The sequence below is a fragment of the Sarcophilus harrisii genome, chromosome 1 (genome assembly GCF_902635505.1).
Source record: "Sarcophilus harrisii chromosome 1, mSarHar1.11, whole genome shotgun sequence".
In the NCBI taxonomy this organism is placed as follows: Eukaryota; Metazoa; Chordata; class Mammalia; order Dasyuromorphia; family Dasyuridae; genus Sarcophilus; species Sarcophilus harrisii.
In genome coordinates, this window is record NC_045426.1 from 669568946 (window position 1) to 669583886 (window position 14941).

At 49.1% G+C, this 14941-nt stretch overlaps 1 protein-coding gene across 2 annotated transcripts in view; it reads right to left on the minus strand.

Moving 5' to 3' along the window:
- Positions 1 to 1421: 1421 nt before the first annotated feature.
- The window catches only part of NCLN (nicalin), a 33914-nt gene continuing 20394 nt past the window's right edge, over positions 1422 to 14941 (minus strand). The window contains exons 10-15 of one of the 2 annotated variants that reach the window (XM_031948246.1): positions 6588 to 6675; positions 6467 to 6505; positions 6211 to 6371; positions 5058 to 5111; positions 4864 to 4942; positions 1422 to 3876 (exon numbers count right to left, since the gene is read on the minus strand). In XM_031948246.1, the coding sequence (XP_031804106.1) occupies positions 3817 to 3876; positions 4864 to 4942; positions 5058 to 5111; positions 6211 to 6371; positions 6467 to 6505; positions 6588 to 6675 (481 nt within the window). In that variant the 3' untranslated portion in view covers positions 1422 to 3816. Of the gene's footprint in view, positions 3877 to 4863; positions 4943 to 5057; positions 5112 to 6210; positions 6375 to 6466; positions 6506 to 6587; positions 6676 to 14941 lie in introns of both variants that reach the window. The other variant, XM_031948243.1, reaches the window with a different exon arrangement.

Consider the following 14941-nt stretch of genomic DNA (forward strand, 5'->3'; position numbering starts at 1 on the left):
TTGGTCATGTATACTTATTGTGTATCTAATTTATATTTTAATATATTTAACAACTACTGGTCATCCTGCCATCTGGGGGAGGGGGTGGGGGGTAAGAGGTGAAAAATTGGAACAAGAGGTTTGGCAATTGTTAATGCTGTAAAGTTACCCATGCATATAACCTGTAAATAAAAGGCTATTAAATAAAAAAATAAATAAATAAATAAAAAGTTAAGTGACTCGCTGGGGGCAGGAAGGAGGGCACCCAGCCATTAGTTGGCCAAGTCACAATCATGACAGCACTGAAGTTGTGTTCAACCTCAATTGGGGTTTTGTTGCCAGATGCACTGGAATGGTTAGAATGGAATGGTTCTTCCAGCTCATTTGACAGATGAGGAAACCAAGGCTGACAGGGAGAAGTGACTTGCCCAGAGTCACACAGCTGAGGCTGAATCTGAACTCAGGGCTTTCTATTCCAGACCCAGTGCCGAGTCAGAACTCTTTCAGCTCCAACTTGTACAACCTGTGTTATTCCCACTCGGCCGAGTGGTCTGCCCATTGCCACAGAGTTCTTCCCGATGCCAAGGGCACTGCTTTTTCCTTTCTCCAGAACAACTTGCTGAGTTTCGGCCAGATCCTTTGCCCTTTTACACTAGGAAAGCTCTTGGGAGGGAACTCCCCGGAGGTGGTTTCTCTTACTAAACGGCCACCAAGCTTTCAGGGCTGGCTGGAGCCAGAATTGTGCAGCAACAAGATGGAAGGCCGAGTCCCAGAGCTCAGCTGAATACTGCCGAGGGTGGCAGCTAGTCAAATAAGTCTCAGAGGAGGCAGGTAACCCTCCCACCTATTCCACCTGCATTGCAGAGCTAGGAGCAGCTCACACTCCAGGATGTGTGCAAGGCCTGCCTTGAGAAAAGGCAAAACACTGGGGGAGAGGTATAAAAAAACCTCCAATTTCCCCATCAGCCATTCTGCAACAGGCCCCTTTCTGCTCCAAATGATGAAATCCTCCAGCAACCAAGTGTGCACTGGGGGAGTTTGAGGAACAATCACCTCCCCCATCCAGTTCTGCGGGGAGCACCAACCTGTTTGGAAAGTTGAGCAGTGCAGATTTCCGAGGCTACAGACTCTCCCTGTGCCCAAACTTCTGCATCTCTTTTTCCATCCCCCTTGAGCAGGGATAAGATTCCCAGAGGCAGCACATGTCCCTCCAGACCAAGGATCCTTGACCTGGAGTTCACAAACACTGAAGGGTTTGTGCAAAGATCTCGCAGAGCCCGTGAACTTGGATAAGAGCGTGTCTCCAGAGTATTCCAACTGGCGCTTTCCTGACTCCCGCACCATCCACCGCACTCGTAACTGCCCAAAGGGTCTGGGACACAAAAACCCCTCAAGAATCCTTGGCCTGGAGTCCTCAGCCTCTAAAACATGACTCCAAAGGAAAATCTTTCAATATGGCTTTATTTTTCCAAGTTATTTCTTCCCACAATTTGCAGGGACCCTGAATTAATCAATCCATTGACCTTACTGATCAATCCTAGGCAGAAACTTCTTAGCCCAAACACATCAGTGCTCATTTAAAACAATAAAAAGGGAGGGGGAGGCCCCCAAACCACACCGTGGGAGCTGGGTCCAGCCTCCGTGTGGACAGGCCCAGGAAGACATAATGGGCTAGCTGGATCACCCAAAGACCTCCGGAAGGGAGGGCCCATTTCGCCCACAGTGGAACCTGTGTAAAGGGTGTGTTGAAGGAGGGATCCAGGAGTGTGGCAGGAAACAGGGCAGCTCTTCCTGCCCCACTGTTCCCTCCAAATCCTCTCCCAGAAATCTCACCTCAGAACAAGAACATAGCAAGTCGGAGCTGGAAGGGCCCTGGGGGCAATCACTGCAGAAAGCTCGTCCAGGGCACGAAGGGCCTTCACCAGCTGGCCCTCCCGACTCCATCCAGGGTTCCCCTTAGGCTGGGCTGCAGCGCCAGGTAGGCCCGCCAGGCCCCAGGGGCTTAGAAGCTCAAACAAGGCCGGGGGCTGTGGTAGGACAGGCCGGAGGGCTGGAGAAAAGCCTTTTGGGCCCACCCAGAAGCCCTGAAGCAGAAGAGGCACCTTCAGAATGGAGTGAGGCGGGAGACATGAGGAATATGCAAACGGTGACCCAGCCCAAGGGCTGGCTGGCTCGAATTAGGGTTAAAGGGGGGAGCCAGGTAGAAAAATCTGCCCCCCCCTCCCATTCTGAGCCTTGAGCAGGAAAATGGAGGCGGCATCGGCTGGCACCAGATGAGTCTCTAGTGCTTCTGCCCAGAGCTGGGGAGGTGCAGCAAGGAGGGCAACCCTTGGCCCCTCCTTAAGCACCCCTTCTTTCCCTTTCCTTCCAGGGGCCTCCCTGGGAAATCTGCTCCCACCTAAACCCAGCTCTTCCAGGATAGAGGCGTCTCCGCTGTGGGTGCACAAGTGGCAAGTAGGAGCTCGGAAGGAGCCGAGCCGGGCCCAGGACTTCCTGAGAATACCCTCCCAAAACAAGCCCTCACGGGCCCAGTCTAAATGCACAGGTGCGGGAGCCCCACTGGTGGGAGAAACAGGGGTCAGGAGGGAATCATCCCAGCCCTCCCAGCTCCAGGCAATCCTCCCAGAGCCTTCCCAAGAGCTCCTGCTCAAAACATCTCCGGTGATGGGCACCTCACTACCTCACAGGGTGACCATCCTGGGCAGCTACCCGACAGCCAACCACGGCCCGCCTCTCGGTAGCACCCACCTGAGGCCCCTTTCTGAGACACAAGGTAACTCCAACGCTCCTTGTCGGGGTTCAGCTATTTGAAAGCAGAAATGCCAGCTTCTCTTTGGCCTCCTCCTCCCCCTGTGTCTCAGAGAAAGGGACCCCCTGGAGCAGAAAGAAGGGAGCAACCAAGCCGGGAGGTCAGAGCTGAAAGGGACCGTAGAGGTTATCCAGTCCAACGCCCTCACTTTTGGGGAGACAGGTTTAGAGACAGGGACTCGGGTCTCCCCCGCTGCCCACAATGGTGACCAGGGGCCAAGGCTCAGGGATGCCATGTCGGGTGCTTGCCCTCCCATGGAGGCATTGATGGGGGAGCAGGAAAGCCAGAGAAGGCTTGAAACCAGTCACAAGGGAACTTCTCCCAGAGTGCCCCGAAGGGCAATCGCCCCCGAAGGGCAATCGCCTCCGAAGCCCCCGGGGAGACCTCCTGAGGCAGGACCACCCTCCCTCCCAAGGCCCCACCTCTGCCAGGCCCCCTTCCTAACTCAGAACCTGCCTCCCCATCATAAGCCCCAAGCTGCCAGATCTCTAGGAACCCGGGACGGGGCTCGCGCCCCACTCCCCAAGTCTCCGTCAGTCTCCTCCCGGGCGGCCTCCGGCCTCGGCCTTGGCCCCAGCCCATCCCTGGGCACCCAGGCCTTCTGATCGAAGGCAGAGAGAAAGCCTGGCCAGAACCTCTGGCCTGGAAAGGAGTCCTCAAGTTTCCGCTTCTCTTTAATTCAGGTGTGCACGTTAACATGAGCTCCAAGGTCAAGGGGGAGAGCTCGGCTCGGCCAGGACAGGCCTGACCCGTGTGTCCCGGAGGGCCGAGACCCCCCGGCCACTCTCCCGGGGAGCTCAAGGACGCCTGTGATTCAGTGTCTCAGTGGGGCCTGGGCCGGAGAAGGGGGGGGGAGGGCCTGAGCGGTTGTGGAGGTCCCCGGCCGCCCCTTCTCTGGAGAGAAGAGCAGGAGGCGGCCCGAGCCGGCGGGGACTGGGGGACAAAAGGGCAGAGACGGCTGGGCTGAGGGGAGCTCCTGCTGCTCCCTCCGGGAGCTGGCTCAGTGCGGCTGATGGCAGCGAGGGCACTCACTGCTGCTTCATCTTCAGAGATATTCTCTGCACTGTCTTATAGAGGAGGCCGAAGTGCTAGGAAGAAGGGAGAGCGCTCAGTCAGCATGGCTGCCAGCCTGGGCCCTGGGGCAGTGGGAGGCAGAGACCGGGGCTCCGGGGCAGGGGGAGGGAGAGACCGGGGCTAGGGCAGGGGGAGGCAGAGACCGGGGCTGGGGCAGGGGGAGGCAAAGGCCGGGCCAGGGCGAGGGGAGACAGGAGGCCGGGGCCCTCAGGACCCTCTGTGAGGCCAGAATCCCCCAAACCCAGACCCAGAGAGGGCCACGGCCAGTCCAGCCCCGGGACAAACACTAATTAAGCACCTCTGGTGTACAGGATCCAGAGAAGCAAAGAAACACCAAGAGTGGCCCCTGTGCGGTGGGGACATGCAGACATGCCTAAGGTGACCTCAGGGCGGGGGAGTGGGCGGCCGGAGTGACCTCTCCCTCACTGCACTGATTGGACACTTGCAGGGGTTCCCATCTCCCTCTGCCCGGCCTTCAAGGCCCTCTGCAGGCTGATGCGCGCCCCCCCTCCTGGCTGCAGCCACAGTGGGCCATGCTGGGCCCTCCCTCACTTCTCCCTGTCTCTGGTGCCCTTCCTCCTCATCTGTACCTCCTCCTCCTGCAAGCAGCCCTCCCAGACCGTGTACCCATGATCCCTTTTCTGCATCTCTCCAGGGCACCCGTCCCATCCTGTGGTGGTGGTCCCTGTTAAAGGCTCGCCTCCCTTCCCCAGCCTCCTGCAGGCTGTGGGCGCCACAAGGACCAGGCAGATGGGAGCGGCGCTCTCCTAGGGCAGGGATAGTGAGCCCCAGCAGCCAGCCCCCCTGCCCTCCTGCCCCCCCAGTCCTCCAGCACCAGCCTCATTCTCTTCTTCAAACCCAAGAGGTTATTCCGGCCGGGGCGGGGCCAGCTTTCCCTGAGCAGGGACGAGTAAGCTATTGGAACACAGACCTCCTACTGTTGGAGGAGTCGCAGAGGGGTCAGGAAAGCCCTCTCCCCTCTTCTCCCTCCCCCAACTCACCTGGACGGCAAAGTAAGCCACTCCCAAGTAGGCTCCTATGCAGAGGGCTAGGAGGAGATCAAAGATGGCCGGCTTGACCCTGAGGAGAAGGAAGGAAGCCAGCTGGGGTCAAGACAGAAGCCAGGGCTGGCTGGAAGCAGGCTTGGAGATGCCACTCAGACAGACAGCCGCCACCTTCCCGGGAGCCCGCCTACCTGTAGGCGTTCATCTCCTGCTTCAGCTGGTCGTAGAAGACAAACTCGGGGTCCCTGGAGGGGAGAAATTGGCCTTTCAGCAGAACCGAAGCCCCTCACACCCTCAGCCTCATCCACTGCTAAAGGACACCCCGGGCTTCTCCCTTCCCTAGCTATCACCAAACCCTAAGGAACTCTGCATGCAAAGGGAAGGGGGGAGAGAAGGAAAAAGGGAAAGAGGAGGGAGAAAAGGGAAAGAAAAAGAGAGGGTAGGGAAAGAAAAAGAGAGGGTGGGAAAAAAGAGGAAAAAGCAAGAGAGAAAGAGGAAGAAGAAAAAGGGGGAGAGGGGGGAAGGAGGGAAGAAAAGGGGAAAGAGAGAAGAGAAAGAAAAAAGGGGAGAGACAAGAAGAGAAAACGGAGACTTAATGGCTTTCCTACAGAGGAGTAGAAGGTCTACTGAGAAGCAAAAGGTTTCACTTCTTGGCAGAAAAATGATGGATCAGAACCAAGAAACAAGACATACATTTTCAGGCAGTGACATGGATCTGATTGCCTTGATTACACTTGTTACAAAGGATTTTTGGGGGGGTGAGGGGAAAGGGAAGAAGGGTGCTGGTGATGGAGAGGAGAGGAAAGGAGAGAAGCCTCAATGCAACAGGATAGCTTGGGATTGAGGTACTTAAATCTTCATATCCTTTAAAAGTAAATTCAAAAGTCAAGTCATCCAGTAATAAAGAATTAAATGAAACAAAGATGACCCAAAAAATGTGTATGGAGGAAACGAAAAAGCTAGAAATGAATAAAGAATTAAGCTTCTGTTTGCAAACAAAGTATGAGGATAGGATCCTGACGTTGGACACCAAAAGTTCATAGCTGAAGGACAGAGTGGGGTCTGCTGGGAGTGAAGGCTGGACACCCAGACACAGATTTATACTAGATACTAATGCGGTCGAGGGAGGGGAGAGAGAGGAGGCTGTGGGATCCTGGACATTCTCTGGGCCAAGGGATGCACTGGTTACTCGGCTACTCTTCCCCCAGCTTTTCAAACTATCAGGAATGGTTTGCTGAGTAGGACCAGGAGAGGGATAGACTCAGAAATAAAACGGGGTGCGTAAAAAAAGGAAAGCCGCCGTGCCCCCCACTCTCCCAGCTGCTGATGGGGCCCTCCCCTCACCGTTTGTCTGCCTTCACATGGTGCTGCCTGACGTCCTTCAGATAGCGGCTCAGGTAATACTCCAAGGTGTTGAGGAAGGTACTGTCTTTGTCTACGAGCTGGGCGGCGCGGGGCTGGTTGGTGAGCCAGTCCATCACTGAGTCGATCTGCTCTTGCTGGATCTGCTGTGAAGAGCCGGGTTGCCAGAGCCTCGGCCTGCGCGCCCACCCCCCCTGCCCCCTGGCTCCCACCCAACGCAGGCCCCCGGCCCCCTTACCATCTGCTCTGTGAAGACCTGGAGGTCAGCGGGGGTGCCCTGCAGAGAGACGAGGAGGGAGCGTGCTGAGGGGAGGATGGGGCTGGGGATGCGGGGCGTGGGGGCTTCCGGGCTCTCCTACCTTCTTGGTCAGATTGTAGATAACCCGGGTCAGGGCCTCTGCAATGATTCGAGTGTTACGGGTCAGGGTTTTGGAATCTACGCGTGACCTTCAAAGGGAGAGAGGGAAAAGCTTAGGGTCTAGACAAGAACATCTCTCCTCACTCTTCCATCTTCAGGGAAACCCCCAGGGGAGGCTGCATCCCCATCCTCCTCTCCAGGGCCGCGGTACCCACTTTCACATCGCCCTCAAGGATGGGCTAGGGAAGGACCACAGGCTGAGGCACCTGCTCTGTGCTTTCAAAAATATCCCCTCTTTTGATCTTCACAACCACCTTGGGAGAGAGGCGGAGTTAGTCGCGTTTAAGGGATGAGGAAACAAAAGTAAAGGGTCTTGCCCAAGGTCACACAGTTAAGGTCACTTGTAGATTTGTAGTCAATGGCAACAACCTCAATCCAGGAATGATCACAAGGTTATGTTGGAAAGTGTTTAGTACCAAGATCTCCCAAGCAATACACTGAAGTTGAATCCAAATCATTAACATTTCTCCAGCTTTTTCTTAAATCAATACTTGCTAATTACCAAGACCTAAGTGCTTCCCTGTAGAAATTTAATAACCGGCTCTCTCGACCAGTATGAGCTGGCTCCAGCACAGTGCCGGTGGATCATGCCCTAGACCCGTAACCGTGTCACCTTCCTGAATCCAAAATCTGAAATCCCCTTCACTCATCACAATCTCCTTCCTCTTATTCCTTCACAAACCATCCTTTGTTCCTCTCATGGAAACTTTCAGCAGCCTTGTCCCACCAGCCTTTCCTGGCTCTTGAAGCCCAAGTCACCCCTACACAGAATGTACTCTACAACCACAGCCCTCCCCCTGTGAGCCCCTTGTCTCTGGTCCGCTGTCATTCACATCACACTATTTATTACCCCTAAATTTCATCTCTATCATCTCTGTGCAAAGCAACCAAAGGTGTCCCTCCACCACGACGAGCATTCAGGAAGTCAGTTTTATGTATCCTGGCTGTGACCCCAAATTGTCACCTGACTTCTCAGTGCTCCCAGGAAAACTTTTAAAATATCTTCAAAATCTGGGACACATTCTTTTTTCTGACAGATTCATTTCCATATAATTGGTTTCCTTTGTAATATTTTGTACTTTATTTTATAGATTGAAACAAGATTCAGAAAAGGGGTCCATAGGCTGTTCCAGACTCATTGGTGTAAGAATCTAAGAAATTTTTAAAAAGTGAAGAATGTTTGTTCTAAAGCTAGCTATTACAGATCAGCAATGAAATGTTATGAAGAAACCTATCCCCCATCAGAAAAAAAAAAATTAATCTCAATGAAGTCTTCACTGCATCATGGTCATCCATTTTTTGTTGTTAATTTTTTCTAGGTATGATGGGGACAGGGACACACTGAGGTCCCACATTAGTCTTACTATTCATTCTTATAGCTCATTTAATTTTCCCTTTAAGTATTTATTTTCTATTTAATAAATATATGTTTAACACTGACTATGGTAACTTTCAGCAAAATGTAGCCTCCTTATTTATCTCATCAGTTATACTATTATTTTAAGATCATGATTGCTACCATCTTTTTTTTTTGGTTGCTTTTTAATTACATGTTCTGCTGTATAAGATACCTTACCTTATGCTTCAACCCCACATCTTAACCATGTTCATCTTTCTTTTTCACCTGTGCCCTGTGTCTTTGTAAACACTGTTGAATTCTGCTTCCTAATTGTTCATTCTCCTGTCCCTCTATTTTAAAGGTGAGTTTATCCCATCCACATTCATAGTATATCATTAATTGTGTTATTCCCTCGTTTATTCTCATTCTTTTTTTTCTTTGTTTCCTGCTCCTTCTTTAAGAGTTGTTTTTGGTTAAGACTAATCTTTCCGGCCTGGAGAGACTTACACGAAGTGATGCTGAGTGAAATGAGCAGGACCAGGAGATCATTATATACTTCAACAACAATACTAGATGATGACCAGTTCTGATGCATCAGGCCATCCTCAGCAATGAGATCAACCAAATCATTTCTAATGGAGCAGTAATGAACTGAACTAGCTATACCCAGAAAAAGAACTCTGGGAGATGACTAAAAACCATTACATTGAATTCCCAATCCCTATATTTATGCCCACCTGCATTTTTTGTCTTCCTTCACAAGCTAATTGTACAATAATTCAGAGTCTGATTCTTTTTCTACAGCAAAATAATGTTTTGGTCATGTATACTTATTGTGTATCTAAGTTATATTTTAATATATTTAACATCTACTGGTCATCCTGCCATTTAGGGGAGGGGGTGGGGGGGTAAGAGGTGAAAAAATTGGAACAAGAGGTTTGGCAATTGTTAATGCTGTAAAGTTACCCATGTATATATCCTGTAAATAAAAGGCTATTAAATAAAAAAAAAAAAAAGACTCATCTTTCCCTTCTCCTCTCCTATTTCCCTATTAAGTAAAATGTATTTCTGTATTCAATCTGGGATGTTTTCCCCTCCTTTAACTAAACCAAGGAGTAGAATTCAAGGGTTCCTCACTCCACACAATTCCCTCCTTGTTTGGATAGATAGATTTCCACTTGTGCAGCTCCATTATGTGGATCATTTTCCCCATCCTTCCACTCTCTGCTTCCTCCAGTGTTGTCCTGTATTTCAAGCTCTACACTCCTTCATTGTGATGGCTACTAAATCATACATGATTCTGACTGGCTCCTTGGCACTTGAATTTCCAGGAAATAGCCACGAAGAAATTTGCTTTATTTTTTTTTCCTGTGTACTAGAAGCTCTGGATTTGGGATATAGCATTACTGGGAATTTTCATCCTGGAATTTCTTTCAGGAGATGATCAGTAGAATCTATTTCTACTTTATAGAACCAATTTTCTGTATAAGTTTCATTTATTTATTTAACATGCTTTTCTTTTGTAATTTTCAGATCCTTTCTCTCCCTCCTACCTCTACCTCACAGCTGAGAAAGCATATAATATGGTATTATACATGTGAAATTATGCAAAACATTTTCACATTAGCCATATTGTCAAAAAAAAAATCAAGAAAAAGTTAAAAAAAATTATATTTCAAATTTGTACATAAGACTTCATCAGTTCTCTCTCTAGAAGGGGATAGCATTTTTTCATCATGAGTCCTAACATTGTCTTGGATCATCATTACAAGATTGCTGTTCTTAAGTACAATGATCTTTCAGTTCATCTCACTTCATTTTGCATCGGTTCATTTAAGCTTGCTATGTTTTTTCTTGAAACCACATCTCATGTATTTCCCATAGCACTACAATACTCCATCACAATCCCATGCAACAGCTTGTTCAGCTAGTCCCCAATTGATGAGCACCCCCTTTGATTCCCAATTCTTTGCCATCACAAAAAAAAAAAAAAAAAAAAAAAAAAACCTAGCTTTATTTTTATACATATAGATCCTTTTCCTTTTATGTCACTGGAATAAAGGTCCCAGTAGTGTTGCTCAAAGGGTATGCACAATTTCATAGCCATTTGGGTACAGTTTAAATTGTTCTCCAGAACTTGGACTACTAACAACTGTGAATTACACACACACATCCCCCTTCCAGCAGTTGTCTTTTCTGATAGATGTGAGGTGGTATCTCAGTTTATTTGCATTTCTCTTATCAATAGTGATATAGAGCTTTCATATGGCTATGGATAGCTTTGGTCTCTTCTGAAAATTACCTGTTCATATTCTTTGACCACTTATCAATTGCAAAATATTGTTTTTATAAACTTAACTCCATTCTATGTTTGAGAAATGATGTCTTTCTTAATCAGAGAAAGTTATTATACTTTTTTTTTTAATATATTACTTCACTGTCTATGGTTAAGTGCCTCAGGCCAGCTTTGAACTCTTGTCTTTCTGACTCCAAGGTCGGTGCTTTATCCACTGTACCCTTTTTTTGGGGGGGAGAAGAGAAGATAAAGAGGGCAATCAAAATTTAGTATCTATTTTTAAACTGAAAATCAACTGAAATCATATTAAATTCTGCACTAGCCTTTTAATTTTAACTGTTTCAAGTGGTGTTTTTTTGTTTGTTTCTGTAAATAACATCTTTTATAATTTCTTAAAATATGTCATCTCTGCTTTTTTTTTTTTTTTTTTTTTTTGGCCATGGCTTTTAGGTACAGTACAGAATGATTCTTAATGATTTCTCCTATTTTCCAGGACCACCGTTTTTACTATAACACTTTCTTCTAGTTTTTCAATTATTTGAGTTTTTTTTTTTTTTTTTTTAATATTTCTTGCTTTATGGAGTCACTGGCTTCTATTTGGTCCATTCTAGTTTTCTGAAAGTTTTTTTCCCCTAGTTTATTTTCCTATGTTTTAGATCTTGTTTCAAATTATTCTCTTTTCAAATCTTTCTTCCTTAGCTCTTGTTTTTTCCCCTATTTTTTCCTCTAGTGCTCCCATTTTGTTTTTAAAATAATTTTTAGCCCTTTTTAAAAAAACATTCATTTGCTTCATCTGTCCAGAAACTGTAGTTGAACTTATGTCTAAGCAATTTTTCTTTAAGGCTTTGCTTTGAGATCATTGAGAGAATACTCTTTTTATGAACTTGTGTCTTGAGCTTTCCTGTCACCTACCCATAGTTCTTTGCAGTGCCCTTTTCCCCTCTATTTGCTCCTTCCTCCAATCTACTTCCTAACCTGGGACTTCATTTTAGGGCGAGGCTCTGCTTACCCATGAGGGAAATGTCTGAACTGAGGTTTTGTCCTCTTGGGTCCTTCTGCTGCTTCCTAAGCATTATGTTAGTCCAAGAACTCGGGGAGAGCTTAGGTGGGGACTCAAAAGCTGTCAATCTTCCTAAAGTGGTCTGATCCAAAGCAACGTGTGCTCACTTCTCCCTGCAAGTCCCTGACCTGGGTCTGGGTCTGTCCACACTTCTGGCTTATCCCTGGTCAGAAATTTGAGGACACTGTTGTCCAAATCAGCTGGGAAGCCCTGTGGGTGCAGAGTCGGTTTGAGAGTCCACCCTAGACATTCCACTGCAGGCATCAGATTAGGCTGGAGACCAAAACTGCGACCCACTCCATTCTGGGCCGCTCACAGGACTTATTCCCAGCTCAGTACTCAGCCTGGGGTCCGCAAGCGCTCCTCTCAGCCCACACTGGGTCTGTAGCAGCCTGCACAAGACCAGGGTCCCCCTAGATAGACCCCCTCCCCCTCCAGTCCCTCTATGGTGGAACACATCAAGGTGCACCTCTAGCTACAGCCTACGGCCAGCATCCACAGAGACCTTTCTCTCTCCCTATACTGACTTGGGGAGGAAATGACATATTGGGATTTTTTTCCCTTGAATTTCCCAATGAAGTCTTGGTCTGAGCTATTTTCCAGATCTCTGTGGGAGGCTCGTATTAGAAAAGTGATATAGGGCAATAGCTAAGGGGACGGATGAGACAAGCGAGGGTTTTTGAGGACAGGAGATACCTGGAGAAATTGAGAGTGAGGGAGACAGTGGCGATGGGGGAGGGAGGGACTCTGCCGCAGAATAAAAGAATGACATCACCTGTGCACACAGAGATTCAGGTCACCACCGGCCTTCCGTGCTGGTAAGACTGGCCAGCCTGACACGCTGCCAGCAGTCACACCCATTACACTACCCACCTAAACTAGCCTCCTGTCCAGGTAACGGTACACACGATTTGCAAGGAGATAACAAACTCTCACCACAGGAGAGCCGCTCCTGCCCCAGAATCCCATTTTACCTTTCAACAAGCCCAAAGCTCAAGCAATTACCAACATAACCCCAAAAAAGGAAACCTGTGACTCAATCCCTCTCAGGCCAGCTTTGTTGTCTGGAGGAGTCCTATCTTCATTCCTCTGGACCTTGGCTTCTGCTCTAACTCCCGGGGAGAGGGGAAGGAACAGGAACACAGCACGGCCAGTTGGTCTCTGGGTTCCCGGCCTTGCCTCTGACCCCTCACTCAAACCCCTCAGTCTTATGCAGGTCCTGGCCAGAACCAGGTTTGCTCACAGCCATTCCAGCACAGGGCAGGCTAGAGGCCCAGGGGCACTGCCAAATGAGATCGCTGCCCAGACTGCGACAGGCCCACGTGGCTCTGGGCAAGGGTAGGAGCGCGGCTTGTTTCCCTCACAGCCCTCACACACTCAGATCTCTCCAGAGCTCCTGGGGGGGCTGCTGCCGGGCAGGGGCCAGGAGTGACAGCCGCTGCCCAGTGTGAGAAGGCCTCTGGCCAGGACGCTCAAGCCAGGCCTGGAGAAGCCTCAGGGGTCCATCTGGTCCGGCCTCCTCAGAGTACAGATGAGGAAACCGGTGACCACTCCCTGGTCCAAGCTGAGGTCTGCTAAAGCCTGAGGGTCGGATGCCAGCTCTGCCCCAAAGCCCCCTCGGTCTCTTCCTCGGCTGATCATGTTTCCATAGTCCCTCAGAGGTGCGAGTGCTGGCTCCGAGGCCCTGCTGGCCAAGGATCCAGAGTGCTCCCGAGAGCACCTGTCAGCACTGTGGGCAGCTAAGATAACAATACCCTAGAATGACGGCACAGATTCAAATTCATGCCACTGGAAGGTATGATTTGGCAGAAATGTTCACTGATTCCAGACCAACGTAAATATGCCATACCCATCCAAGCCATGTGACACTTTTAGCTGAAGAAATTGCAAAGGAGGCGCTGACCTGCACAGGGAGAGGGCACCCTCCCCTAGGACATCCCTACACCAATAAAACCCCAAGCCCATCACCATCCCTTTTTTTTCCTTATGTACCACACACTCCTCTCCTCCCCTTCCTTTCTTGCCCTGCAGGCAGCCCAGGCTGGATTTCAGGCCTCAGCCAGGAAGCCCTCAGCCCATTTCGGGCCTGAGCTGTTCCTCTCCAGGGCAGAGCTCCCGAGTGCAGGTGCCCCCAGCCTCAGCCTCCCCAGCGGCAGGGACTTTGGGCCGCACTACAAAGGCCACCTCCGTGTTCGAATCTCCGGGACTGCTACGGATTTCACATAGCATAGAACTGACCCAAGGGCAGCCCATCCGAATGCATAGCCTGTCGGTTCTTATCTGACTAGAAACAGAGCAAGCTCCCAGATGAAGAAGAAAGAGGTCACTACCTGCAGGTCAGTCACAGAGCGATGATCCCACAGCCATGGCCCCCCAGGGAAGAGAGGAAGCTCCTTCCCACTCCAGCCACGATCGGGGGCAGAGAATCGCACAGTTTTTAAATCATCCATGAACGAGAATCCCGACATACAAAATGGCAGACTTTTCTCTAATGACCAAAGAGCTGACCTATAGTTAGGGAAGGTACTAAAACCTATCACAGCTTCCCCCATGAATGAAACTAAAAGACAGAAGGAAGCAGCTGCTGCCTGGGGCCTGGAAGGTTCTCTTAGGTAAGGCAAAGGAAAGAGCCAGGAGCTAGATTTTATCTGGTAGCCAAAGGCAAAATTAATCTCATTTCTGTTATCTGATCTTGGTAATCAGACCTCAGCAAAAAGATTACTACGAAGATAACTGCCAGCCACAGGCCAACTTCTACTGCCCAGGACGAGGAGACACAGAAATTCCAAAGACCTCCTGAATAAAATCCGCACCTGCAATTCCAGCTCTGCAAGGACCCTCGGAAACCATCAAATCCAATCCCCTCTTTTTAAAGAAGAGGAAACTGAGGCTGCCCAGGAAGCTGAAATGATCTTCCTAAGATCACAAATCGGAGACAGGATTTGAACAGAAGGCCTCTGATTTCAGAACTGGTGCTCCTTCCCCTATACTCAGTGACTTCAATGCAAAGGTGGAGGGGGCAAGAAACAGGGAAAGGTATGTTGGGAAACCTGTTTCAGGAATAAGAAACCAAAGATACCAAAGGCTTGTAAACAACACTGAAAACCCTACCCATCGTGAACATTTTCTCTCAGCCAGAAGGCGGGTGGGAGTGGACAGAATGAACACCAAACAGCACCAAGGAACCTGACTGAGCGGATCCTCCCTCCACACACTCCCACTTCTTTCCAGATGTGCAGGATCATGGGTGTGAAACACAGCACAAGCACTAGTTTTTTGACATATGTCAGCTAGTTGTACATAACTCATTTTTTCCTTATTCCTTTTTCTATTTTTTATCTTAAAAAGGATGGCTCCCTGGAAGAGAGTGGGGGGAAGTTCACAGTAGGAAATATAGGTGATGTAAAAATGAAAGATACTAAGAATTGTATTTTTTTTTCGTTTTTAAATTAAAATACCATATTACAAGTGAAATAATTGTTGCTGAATGTCATGTTCTCAAAACGAGCAAATTTTTGAAATTAAAACAAAGACAGGAAGCCTTCAGATTCTAAAGTGGGAGTCATTTCCAAATCAATGTTCTTGGCCACCGACTTGTGA